The sequence below is a fragment of the Telopea speciosissima genome, chromosome 3 (genome assembly GCF_018873765.1).
Source record: "Telopea speciosissima isolate NSW1024214 ecotype Mountain lineage chromosome 3, Tspe_v1, whole genome shotgun sequence".
Lineage (NCBI taxonomy): Eukaryota > Viridiplantae > Streptophyta > Magnoliopsida > Proteales > Proteaceae > Telopea > Telopea speciosissima.
This window is the reverse complement of record NC_057918.1, coordinates 6,220,655-6,232,447: the sequence shown is the minus strand read 5'-3', so window position 1 is coordinate 6,232,447 and position 11,793 is coordinate 6,220,655. Positions and strand designations below refer to the sequence as shown.

Below are 11,793 nucleotides of genomic sequence, written 5' to 3'. Positions count from 1 at the left end.
CAATGAAGTGTCAGTCCCACCCCCCCTGTGGGCATTCTGTGCTTTTAGAAAATTCAATTTGGTAGTTCAAAGGTTCACCTCATTGTTAACGGGATACCCTTCCATCTCTCCTGTTGCTAGGCTTGTTTCACCTGTTTTGTGCTTGATCAACACCAAACTGTTCCGTTCTTCTTTTGTCATATGGCCTTCTTTCTCTGGTGTTTTTTCTTGCAAAACCTCAGTGAGAGATGAAGCATTGGACTTATTGATTGGCACCTCTTGATCTTTTGGATGTAAATTTTCTCCAATGTTACTTGGGTTAGATACCAAGTCTGAAGAGGTTGTCTTAAGCTTCCCAACTGCAATGAATTCCTCTGCAACAATTTTAGCTTCTGTAGCGCTTTCTATGTTCTCTTCTTTTGTTATGATACTTTCATGAATCAGTTCAGGCTCATGGTGAGGGACTTCCTGGGCTTCATTGACTGCTTCTCCATCTGGTGCTTCTTCGGCTGATGGGTTTGTAGTAGATGAAACATCAGTATCCTCCTTCATGGTCACAATGTCCATCCTTTTAACAGTTGAAGCTGTTGTCTCTAAGTCATGGTCCATTGGTACAAAATGAAAACTCTTAACCTGTATATTATTCATTTCAATTAAATATATGGCACAATTAACAAATCTTCAGTAAAATATATAGCACAATTAACAAAACTGAAGAAGATTTCATCGGGGGTGACTAAGCACCACCATGAAGGTCATCATGCATTATTATTTTTTTGGTCAATTGGGGTGAAGCAGAACAAACAAAGAAAAATAATCCAACCACAAAACCAGTGTTCATGCTGAAAATGGAAATTGAGGACTTTATAAGAGATTATGGAGCTGGGATGAAGGGCTCTTACGAACTATGAGCGCGCTGCATGGTCAGATTAGCATACTGTGCCTTGGGCCAGATATAAGAAAAGCGAACGGTGTTGATTTCAATGTTTTTAAAACACACATAGGATACTCCACTAGGAACATTGGACAAAAAGTTGCGTGGGTGGTTGTATTTCTCATGGTCCAACCATAGTTTTTAAAACTAAACGGGCAACAAATTGAAGAGGAGCCAGTTCTGATTTTGTTTGGGTTTGACTTGTTTTGACTGGTCAGACCATGGATTGATGGTAAAAGTTAAAAAAAAAGGGGGAAAAATGGGAAAAACTCAAAAGAAAAAAAAAACATTGTTCCTTGGTACAATGGTTGGCGTTTGCTAATTATAAGCCAGGTGACATATTTAAATCCTTGCACATACAACATGACATTCATTTTTAAACTAATCAAAGAGGTGACCCGGACCAGGAAATTCTTCAAAAACTGGGAATTTTTTAAAAACTGCCCAGTTCAATTCCGGTCTTCAGACAAGGTGATTGCATATTCAGACCAGACCAAAAAAGGAGTCAGTTCTGGTTCTGTCCGGTTTTAGAAACTGTGGTTCCAAAAGTGGGATTGATAAGAGGGTGAGAAGGAGGTGAGAAAGGGAGAGAGTAGGCAAGAGTCAAATTTGTTTCTTGTGACCTGACCTCTTCATTTAGAATGTGTTTTTCTCTGGCACCATTTTTGCTGCTTCTTTCGTGATTCTGATCTTTGGGGTCCAAATTTGTTGCTTCCTTCTCAACCTCTGGTTCATCCTTGTTTTCTTCTGGATGGGCCTTTTTGGTTGTTTCTTCTCCAATAGCAGCCAGGAAGGATTCCTTTATAGCTTCATCCTCTGTGATCTGTTTATCGATTTTCTCACTTGATCCACCTTTCTCAGTTGCTAGAGACACCTGTATAACAGATAATGATTCATGCTTAGAGACTGAAATGAATACAAGGAAGGAAATGAATAAAATATCAGCTCTTATGCTCCATCAAACCTCATCATGTGACATTTGAAAGTTTGTGGTTTTATTTGTTTCATTTGCTTTGTCTCCTAGATCTTCTTCAGCCAACTCTTCCTGACTCTGATCTTCAAGATGCTGTTTAATTTCTACACCATTGACCATTTCCCCCTCCTTTTCGTCTTCATGATGGTTCTCCTCGTATGTTTCTCCTTCTAATGAAATGAGGCAAGGGTCCTTGGCTGTTCTGTTTTCCTCCATCTTTTGTTTTTCCATGTTCTCAGTTGTAACAGCTTTCTCAAGCCCCTCACGCACCTGGAGAACGGTAAAGTTCCATATAACAAACAAGAGAAAATACAAGATTACTAGAGGAAAATAGCTAATTAATGTTTCAGTTCTTATATTCAACAGACCTCTTCATTTAAGATTTCGTATTTTGGGTTGTCATTTATTTCGGTAATTTTTTCCATCTGATCTTCTATAGCCACTGAAACTTGGCACTTATCTTTGGCCTCCAATTCAGTTGCTATCTCATCAACCTTCTTTGCCTCTATTTCATCCTGATGAGCCTTATTAACTGTTTCTTCACCAACATATTCCTTGAGCAGGCTCTGCTCTTCAATCATCAAATTAGATGTGGTATCATGATCCATAGGGCTAGCTTTGATACTCTGCTCTCTAGTTTCCTGTTCAACAAATGAGAAAAGGACCATGTCTTCCTGTTCTTGAACTGGGGATTCAACAAATGAGAAAAGGACCATGTCTTCCTGTTCTTGAACTGGGGTTTCAACGAATGAGAAAAGGACCATGTCTTCCTGTTCTTGAACTGGGGTTTCAACAAAAGAGAAAAGGACCATGTCTTCCTGTTCTTGAACTGGGGTTTCTCCTCCCTCATTTCCAGATGTTGTTTCTTGAACATTGTTGTAATCATTCATCTTCTCTCCTTCCTTGTATAAAATGTCTTCTGCTTGAACCTGCAAAGTAGATTATGTGTCAGTGTTTCTGTAGGTACTGTTGCTTTCAGAGATTTCAGTTTCTATTGTTTAGGATTCACCTCATCCTTGATGGGTTCTCCCTCTGTTTCTTCTGTTTGTAGGTTCACTTCATGGTTTGCTTGCTTGACAATCACCAAACTGTGCCTTTCTTCATCCTCTGTCATGTGGCCTTCTTTCTCTAGTACATGTTCATGTGAAGCCTCAGTGGGAGATGAGGCAGCGTAACTAGTTGGAACCTCCTGATATTTTGGATGCAAGTCTTCCTCAATGTCTCCTGGATTTGATACCAAGTTTGAAGAAGTATCATTAGGGTTCTCAGCTTTGTTGAGTTCTTCCACTACATTTTTATCTTCAGCAGCACCTTTATTATCTTCATTTGTTTCATGGATTCCATGGATTGGTTCTTTAGGCACAAGCTGCCTGACCTCCTTGGGCTCATTGACTGCTTCTTCTGCTGGTGAATTTGTTGTAGGTGAAGTATCAAGATCCTTTTCTGCCTCATCCTTGATGGTCATAGCTTCTGCCTCATTGGTGGAAGGTGTTGTTGCTAACTGCTGCTCCACCGAAACAACATCAGAACTTTTGACCTGTATGTATCAGTTCAATTAGTGAGCAAAAATGCTTATATGGAGGCAACCTAGAAAAAGAAAATTGAAGAAGGTTTGAGGTTTGATAGGATAGGTATTTTCGATACTTGTTGAAGTCAAAATATTTTGTTAAAATGGTTGAAATTTGGTAAAATTTTGGGAAATGAAGGGAAATAAGGGGAAGTATGAAGAATTTTGCAATGAAACTTTAGGGATTTCTTATTTAAGCATAAATGCACATTCAAAAAAGAAATGGTCAGATTTGGGGAAAATGGGTTTCAAGTAAGTTGGGGCTATATGATTGAAGCAAAGTTGTTTCAATCTTGCAGAACTCCAACAAATTTTAATAGTATGATGTGAATCTCACGTAAGCATTCAAACATTGCTCAAATCTAGCTAAAAAATTGAACCAAGATGATAAATTTTAGGGACTTACCTCTTTCTTGAAGTTTCAACCAATGTTTCTTTGCAATATTGTCATGGGAGCTTACATAAGTTTGAGAGAGGTTTGAATCTTCAAAGATTTATAAGTTTTGAACAGATTTGAAGCGTTTCTAGCAATTTTCGACCATTTCAACTAGAAATTTAGTCTTTTCCATTAAGAAATGTAACATTTTGATCATTTCGACCAAAATTTAGACATTTCAATCATTTCGATGAAATATCATGTTCTTTGTATTTCGCATGTGATTTTATTCGAAGGTCCAGAGAAAAAAAATATTTTGCAAAATTTCAACCATTTCGATTGAATTTTTGAAGGTAATTTTGGTGGAGGCAGAAAAGCACCAGTGGTGAAGGTTATCATGTCCTTTTCATCTGTACAGTTGAAGCAAAATGGGGGAAAAAAAATAATTCAACCCTCACTGAGCCAGGTATCTGTTCCATAGTTGTCACCGCGGCTAGGCGGCCCAAGGCGCTGGAGAGGGTCCAAAATAAAGACGACGCCAATTAGCCGACCAAGGAGCCTAGGCGACGCCTTGACAACTATGATCTGTTCATGCTGAAATGCCCAGCAAAGATTTCATACAGAGTGGATGGAGCTGGTATGATGGGTTATTACGAACTATGAAGGCATGAGCCTCCTTAACGGTTGAGATCATCATACTGTTTCCTGGCCTAGATATAGGAAAAGGGAGTATGGTGTTGATTTTAATGTTCACGTAGGGTAATCCATTAGGAGAATTGAAGAAAAAGTTGTTATGAACACTTTATATTGCCTGTGGTCCACATTACAACGATCAATTCTCCTGTTCCTGATATTTTTGTCCTGTTGTTGCATCCTTCATCCAAACTGAATCAGGTTCAAGTTTTATTCTTCACAATTTGGGATGTTTGGGTTAGCCTTTTCTGGATCATATCTGTGTTCTTAGTGAACACATCTGCGGAGTGATAGATGGGGATTGGGGAAGAGAGAGGGTTATAAGGGGGTGAGAGAGCGTGACAGAGTGAATCAAATTTCTGTGTTGTAACCTGACCTCTTCATTTATCATGTTGTTTTCTGTAGCATCATCTTTGCAGCTTGTTTCATGGTTCTGATCTCTGGGGTCCAATTTAGTTACTTCCTTCTCAACCTCTTCACCATTCTTTTTTCCTTCTTCAATGTCCGCTCTTATAGTATCTTTTTTAATAGGAGCTAGGTATAGATCCTTCAGAGGTTCCTCTTCTGTGATCTGCCTTTCTATTCTCTTACTTGATCCAGCATCTTCAAATCCACTAGACACCTGTATAACAGGTATTGTTTGAACCTAACCACAAATATGTAAATAAGGTAAAGAAATAAATTTAAGTGTTAATTCTTATTCTTCACCTGATCTCTTCATGTAAAAGTTTCACATTTTGTGATCATACTTACCTCATTTGCTTTGTCTTTTAGATCTTCTTCATCTTCCAGTCCCTGACTCTGATCTTCAAGGTCCCGTTTTATTTTTGTGTCATTGACCATGTTTCCCTCCTTTTCAACTTCGTGTTGACTTTCTTTGTATGTTTCTTCTCCCGTAGAAACTAGGGATGGGTCCTTGACCATTCGGGTTTCTTCCATAATCTGTTTTCCTATGATCGCACTAGCACCAGCTTTTTCTAGCCCCTCTGACACCTGTGGGGCGGTAAAGTTTCAAATAGCAGACTAGAGAGTAGAGAATGTAAAACTTAAGGAAAATAAAGTTAAAAAAGATAAAGCATTTCAGTTCTCGTATCCAACTTACATTTTCATTTAAAATTTCACAATTTGGGGTCCCATTTGCTGCATTTATTTGATCTTCCTGCTCTTCTATAGCCCTTAATGCTTGGCTTTTATCTTCAACTTCCAATTTAGTTGCTATCTCGTCATCCTTCTTCCCCCCCATGTCGTCTTCTTGATGAACGCTTTTTACTGTTTCTTCACCAAAACATGGTGGGTAGTTGTTCTGGTTTTCCATCACCACGTTACTTGTGGTATCATGCTCGTTAGGGTTATCCCTGAAATTTCTCTCTGCAGTTGCTTGTTCGACAGATGAGAAAACCATTATGTTTTCCTGTTCTGGCATTGGGGCTTCTCCCCCCTCATTTGCATTTGTTTCCTGAACACACCTGTAATCGTCCATCTTCTCATGTTCCTTGTTTGAAATATCTTTTACAGCGGCCTGCAAATCAGATGATATGTTAGTGTTCTTCCATGGTTATTCTTTGGCTTAAAAAATTCTAGTGTTGATGGTTTTGAGATTCACCTCATCCTTAGCTGGATCTCCATCCATTGCTCCGTTTGGTAGGTTTACTTCATCTATTGCTTGCTTAGCAAAATCCAGAGTGTGCCTTTCATCATCTTCAGTCATCTGGCTTCTTTTCTCTGCTGCTTGTTCTTGTGAAGCTTTGATGAGAGATGGAGCATTGGAGTCATTGGTTGGAACCACCTGATCTGTTGGATACAAGTCTTCCATAATGCCACCTGGATTAGATACCAAATTTGTGGAGATGTTATTAGGATTTTTAACTCCAATGGGTTCTTTCACTATATTTTTATCTTCAGCTCACCTTCTCTGTGCTCTTCATTTGTGTCGTTGATTACATGTATCGGTTCATCTGGCACAAGCTGAGTGACCTCCTGGGGCTGATTGACTGCTTCTTCCTCTAGTACTTCGTCTGCTGGTGAAGCATCAAGATCCTCATCTGCTGCATCCTTCATCTTGCTAGTGGTTATTTTGTCAATGGAAGATGGTGAATCTATTTCCTGCTCCTCTGATATAAAATGAGAAATTTCTGCCTGTATAAAAAGCCAAAAGTTCAATTTATCGGTTAGGTGTATAAAAGAGGAAAAAGTACAATGAATATTGCAAGGATTTTATCAATTAGTTATGAATGAATGACAAATTTGAGCTGAAGTCTTGAAAAAGGAAATTGGAGGAGATTTGATTTGGGAAACCATGAGAAAATAGGGGGGGTGGGTGGGAGGGGAGAAAAAAATGAGAGATATTTTGTTGTGACCTCTAATTTGGCGTCAAATGCATTTGCCTCTTCCTCTAGGGTTTCTTCAGGTGTTTTAACACGGTCATATTTCTCCAGGAGGTCCCTTTCAGTTTTAACTTTTTGACCATCTGTATTATGTTCTCCACTCACCTCATTGAAGGGAATGTCAAGCTTTCTGCTTTCTGATTCTTCTTTGTGTGAAACTAAATTTTCATTTTCTTCCTCCTTTGAAGTCGCAGTTCTGACAAAATCACTGGCCTCATTCAGTTCTGTATTTTTCTCTCTCTCTACAAATGAATCATCTTTTGCTGCAGAGACAGGTGTTTCAGAATCTGGTTTGAGAGCTTCTTCTGGCTTTGCACCTTTTTCCTCCTGTTCATTTGGACTTCCCTTCTTTATATCTTGGAACCCCATCTTGGATGCCTGTTGAAGCTCCATGTGTTCTTTTCTCTCGAGGCACACGTCTTCTGTTTCCTCTGGGGTAAAATGACCAATTGAATTCTTCTCCCCATCATCTTCCTCTGGCATCTCATCTCTTATTTTCTTGTTTGTGGTTGTGCTTCCACGCTCCTGTTCAGAATCAGATACAGGGGGTTCCTGAAGGTTTTTTTCTAATTCTTCAACCAGTGGAGGTCGATTAGCTGTGCTCCCAGCTTCAGTGATTGCTTTGACAGCTTGATATTCAGATCCAGCTACTTCATCTAAAGATCTCTTCATTTCTTCTTCTACTTCAGATGCATGTATATTTTCCAATTTTTGACTCTCCTTGAGCGTGTTCTCACCTTCAGAGGGAGGTTGGATCAATGAATCAGAGTTTTGATCAAGCTTCACCTTTTTGGCCTCTTCATCCATTGAGCTAGTTTCAACTGTTCCTTGGAACTTTTCTTCAGAGCTAATATCAGATTCCCTTACAAGCTTTGAACCTTCTAGTTCACTCTTCTGTGGCTGTGAGGTCATCTGTTCCGTTATCGCTGTAATGGATTTGATGCTGAGCTGGTCATTACTTTTCTCTGCTTCCTTAGAGATTCCTTCAGATACCTCAGGTACATGCTTGGAGATGTCCACATAGTCCTCACTAGTTTGCCTCTGTGCTATATCTCCATCTGATGCTTCTGTAATGGGAGAAGGTTCAGGTCTCTTATTTGGGAATTCCGCAGTCTTTAAATCCAATTTTTCTTTCTTCACTTCATTATCTATTTCTTTGGTGCACTTCTCAATGGATAAAAGAGCAAAATCTTGCACCTGCTTAAAATGTAATATTTCAAATTGTTGATTGTATAAAGAATTAAAAAAGAAAAAAAAGTTAGGAGCACTTAAAAGATGATCTATAACTTTTTATGTACAACTGACCTCATTAACTGTTCCATCTTCAATGGATACTGTATGGAGGCCCTTGGCAGTGCTCTCTTCCTCTATGCTCCATTTGCTTATATTCTGGCTTGTTTCAGCTTTATCATATCCGTTACGTGCCTTAAGAACAGATGAAACTTCAAAATGATGGACAAAATGTAAATGGAAGTAAAAGCAAAGAATTAATTCTAAGTCATCTTACCACTTCATTCAAAATGACAGTCTTTGTAACCTCATTATGGATATCTTCCTTTTCTGCTTGAAGTTCTGCCTCAGGTTTGTGTCCTGTGTCCTCAGGGTTCATGCTGTCCTTTTCTTTTTCTTGAAGTCTTTGCATGGCAATTTGATCTTCATCAGATCCAGTAATGTAGTCCTTCACTGTTCTATTGTCCTCCTTGATTTTGTGTTTGACTTGGGGGAGTGTCTCATGCCTTTGATCTTCGGCCACTGTTTCATATGTCCCTTCTAGCTTCTGACTAGGATCAACATCTTCAATACTCTGCACCACTGTGCTAGATTAGTAAAGTCTTTTATATAGGTTGAAAAAGAAAAGATAACCTTGAAGGAATTAATTTAACTACTAGAGTATGTATCTCTGACCTCTTGAAGAGCCCTCTTTTCTGTGGGATCAAAACCTTCATTTCTTTCATGACTTTGATCTCCAGCCTCCAACTTAATTCCTACGTTTTCAACTTTCTCACCTTCTATTCTGCCTTCGGCAGGGATCTCTTCGATGTTCTTAATAGGGCACTCTTGATCTAGGACATCCTTCTTGATGTTTGTGCATGAACTGCTTGTCTCAACACCCTTAGCCACTGCATCAAATGGCTTCTCACCATCCATATCACCCTCCTCTGAGCTTTCCAGCAGTTTGCCTTCATCCTTCCGAGTCTCTGTTCTGCTATTTTCTCTGAGCTTTGTTAGTTCAGTAGTTTCCTCCATAAGAATTTCATTAGCATCTTTTGATTCAGAAATATTCTTTTCAGGATGTGATTCAGGGAGCTTGTTTTCCTTCACACTGTCATTTTCATGAAGTTCTTCATTTGAGCTCTCCATCCCAATTTTGTCAGTGCCCATTTTAGAGACATCCTCATGCTTCCATGAGTTCCATGGCTCTTCTTTCTGTATGGAGATCTCTCCTGTTGATTTTGCAAGATAAGGAATTTCCAAGTTCTTCTCTTGTTTAGGAGTCTCATTCTTTATCTCTGTACTTTCTTCAATTGAATCAAGCTCTTGTCCTTTTGGACCCAGTGTTGAATATCCCTGAAGATTTTTTTCCCATCTGTTGTCTAAGGGAGCCTTTGTGGCTGTGATCTCTTTTCCAGTAGTTGTGTCAATGCCTTCATATTGAAATCCTGTGATTGTATGAGAAGATTCTGCTTTATTTTCACACTCGATTACTTGATTGCCTTCATCTGCATCCTGTTTTTCCACTTTCAACATAGTTTCTGCATTGTCAGTTAGGTAGGGGGTCTCCTCAAGCTTCATGTCTTTCACATCTACATGCTGTAAACTTGTCCAACTTGTTTCAGTTGTTATTGGACTCTTCTCCTGAGGAGCAAGATTGGAACTATCTTCCAGTTGCTCCCCTTCTTGTTCGACTTTCTGCAAAGTTTTGGCAGATGCAGCTTCAAACCTTTTGTTATTATTCTCTGCTTCCTCGAGTTCCTTCTCTTTGACTTGTTCTTCATACACCGCAAACTTTTGACTGTGCTCTTTCTGCAGCATTTCTTCCCTTGATGCTTCTGTAACACCAAAAGCATCGGCATTTGTGTTGGTATCTTCCATATTCTTTGAAGTACCCATTTCAGAGGCTGTGAACTGTTGAATAGATGAAATCCAGATTAACAGTTGATAAATAGAACGAATGGGTGGAAAGTAATTCAGATGTTAAGCTACAAGTTTTGTATTCACTTATTCATTTTACCTCTTGTTCATCTTCCTCAGAGCTCTCTTTAACCATTGCTCCTACAACAGCTACTGATAATATACAGATATCTGTAACAGCACCATACTCTGAGATGTTTTTTTGGGTATCCCCATCTACACCAGTTGCCTCAAGTCTCTCAGACACCTGCACAACAAATGGAACTTCAGCTTAAAGAAAGGAACAAAAAGGGAAAAGAAAATTAAAAGCAGGATTGGAAAGAGGATTAGAGAGAGCAGAATTAAACTCTGATCATGGGAGGGGGAAGCTTTACAAATTACAACATTAAGACTATAACGATATTACAAGAAAGGACATATACATGTGTAAATGCACATAAGGACATAAATGATAAAGATACTGACAGAAAGACCCCTGCGACACTAATAATCTCTTAACAAGAACAAACTTCCAGCCTCATATTTTGCTTACCTCATCTTCTTGACAGCTTTCTATTGTGTTGTCTTCTCGAATAGATGGTGCAGAGTGGTCCCTGACATTGCTGTTTTCTACTACCTTTTGCCTCTCTGTATTCTCACCTGTACTAGATTTCTCAAGGACCTCACAGTCTGTATCAGGTCGTTTATGTACCTATATAACAGATAAATTGGACTTAGTGGAGAGTAGTGAAAGAAAAGGAAAGGAAAGAAAAGTGTTAAATTGTAAGAATGTGCCGTGGGGGGCATATTTGGGTTTTTCCCCCCTCCACCAACTCTAACTAGTAGAGTCGGTTAGTGAGGGGGCAGATATGTAATTTTTCCTCTGAGATTTTATTATAAATAAAGAACTTGGGCTGGTCACATTGATCACTCAAGCATTACAGCATTAAGTCTGTTCTGCTAACATGGTATCAGAGCCATAAATCTGATCTAGGTTACAGAACAGCCTCCCCATCCATGGTCTCTTTCTCTTCTCTCGGTCTTCTCCTCTCTCTTTCTTCTTGGTTCTAACCTTTCTCAAAGGGCAGCACTAATGAGGTGATCAATTGTTCTAGTTGTTGCCCTCCTCTTCACCTCAAACAATCAATGATTTAGAAACTAAATCTGGATCGATAGCTGCTGCCCACCTTCCTGCGATTTGGAGTCTTCATCTTTTTTGAAGATCGAGTCTTCTTCTCTTGGAGATCCACATCTGCAATTTTGGACAGCATCTATCACATTCTTCATCAGCAACAGAAGTTGTTTGTTCTCTATCGATCTCAACCTTTCGGGTTTTTTTCAAAACCCTGACTTAATTGAGTTTGGGGCTGCACTTTCCGGATGCTGCTGATTTTTTGAGTGAAGGCTGGTATACCCTAAAGCAGCATTCGGTCCTTTTTTTAGCCCTTTCTGTCGGCTATAATTGAAGATATTGTTTTCCCCCTTTTCAGAGTCGATTTTTCCAGAAATTGATCTGAGTTTTTTTGGGGTATTTTGGCTTCATCGATCTGCACCTCTTGCTGGTTGCTGGTTCTATTTTTTTATTGACTCACTATGTCTGACATCACTACAACCATCTCTGGAACCGAAGGACAGACTCGCAATGAGTACCTTCCCTTTGCTGTCTCAATCAAACTTGATGGTACCAACTACTTAATATGGTCTAGGTCGACCTACTTGACTATTGCTGGTCGCGGTCTTACAGGACACATTACTGGGACTACTGTGAAACCATCT

The 11,793-nt window shown here is 39.3% G+C and overlaps 1 protein-coding gene across 1 annotated transcript in view; it reads right to left on the bottom strand.

Annotated features, from left to right (window-relative positions):
- LOC122654085 (ankyrin-2-like) overlaps positions 1–11,793 on the bottom strand; it is a 64,484-nt gene that overhangs the window by 1,462 nt on the left and 51,229 nt on the right. Inside the window, exons 11-25 of the mRNA XM_043848060.1 lie at positions 8,812–10,032; positions 8,414–8,710; positions 8,212–8,331; positions 6,880–8,103; positions 6,430–6,658; positions 6,126–6,343; positions 5,625–6,041; positions 5,276–5,515; positions 4,899–5,168; positions 2,896–3,423; positions 2,699–2,815; positions 2,255–2,554; positions 1,878–2,156; positions 1,542–1,787; positions 79–612 (exon numbers count right to left, since the gene is read on the bottom strand). Of these exons, the coding sequence (XP_043703995.1) occupies positions 79–612; positions 1,542–1,787; positions 1,878–2,156; positions 2,255–2,554; positions 2,699–2,815; positions 2,896–3,423; positions 4,899–5,168; positions 5,276–5,515; positions 5,625–6,041; positions 6,126–6,343; positions 6,430–6,658; positions 6,880–8,103; positions 8,212–8,331; positions 8,414–8,710; positions 8,812–10,032 (6,240 nt within the window). The remainder of the gene's footprint in view (positions 1–78; positions 613–1,541; positions 1,788–1,877; positions 2,157–2,254; positions 2,555–2,698; positions 2,816–2,895; positions 3,424–4,898; positions 5,169–5,275; positions 5,516–5,624; positions 6,042–6,125; positions 6,344–6,429; positions 6,659–6,879; positions 8,104–8,211; positions 8,332–8,413; positions 8,711–8,811; positions 10,033–11,793) is intronic.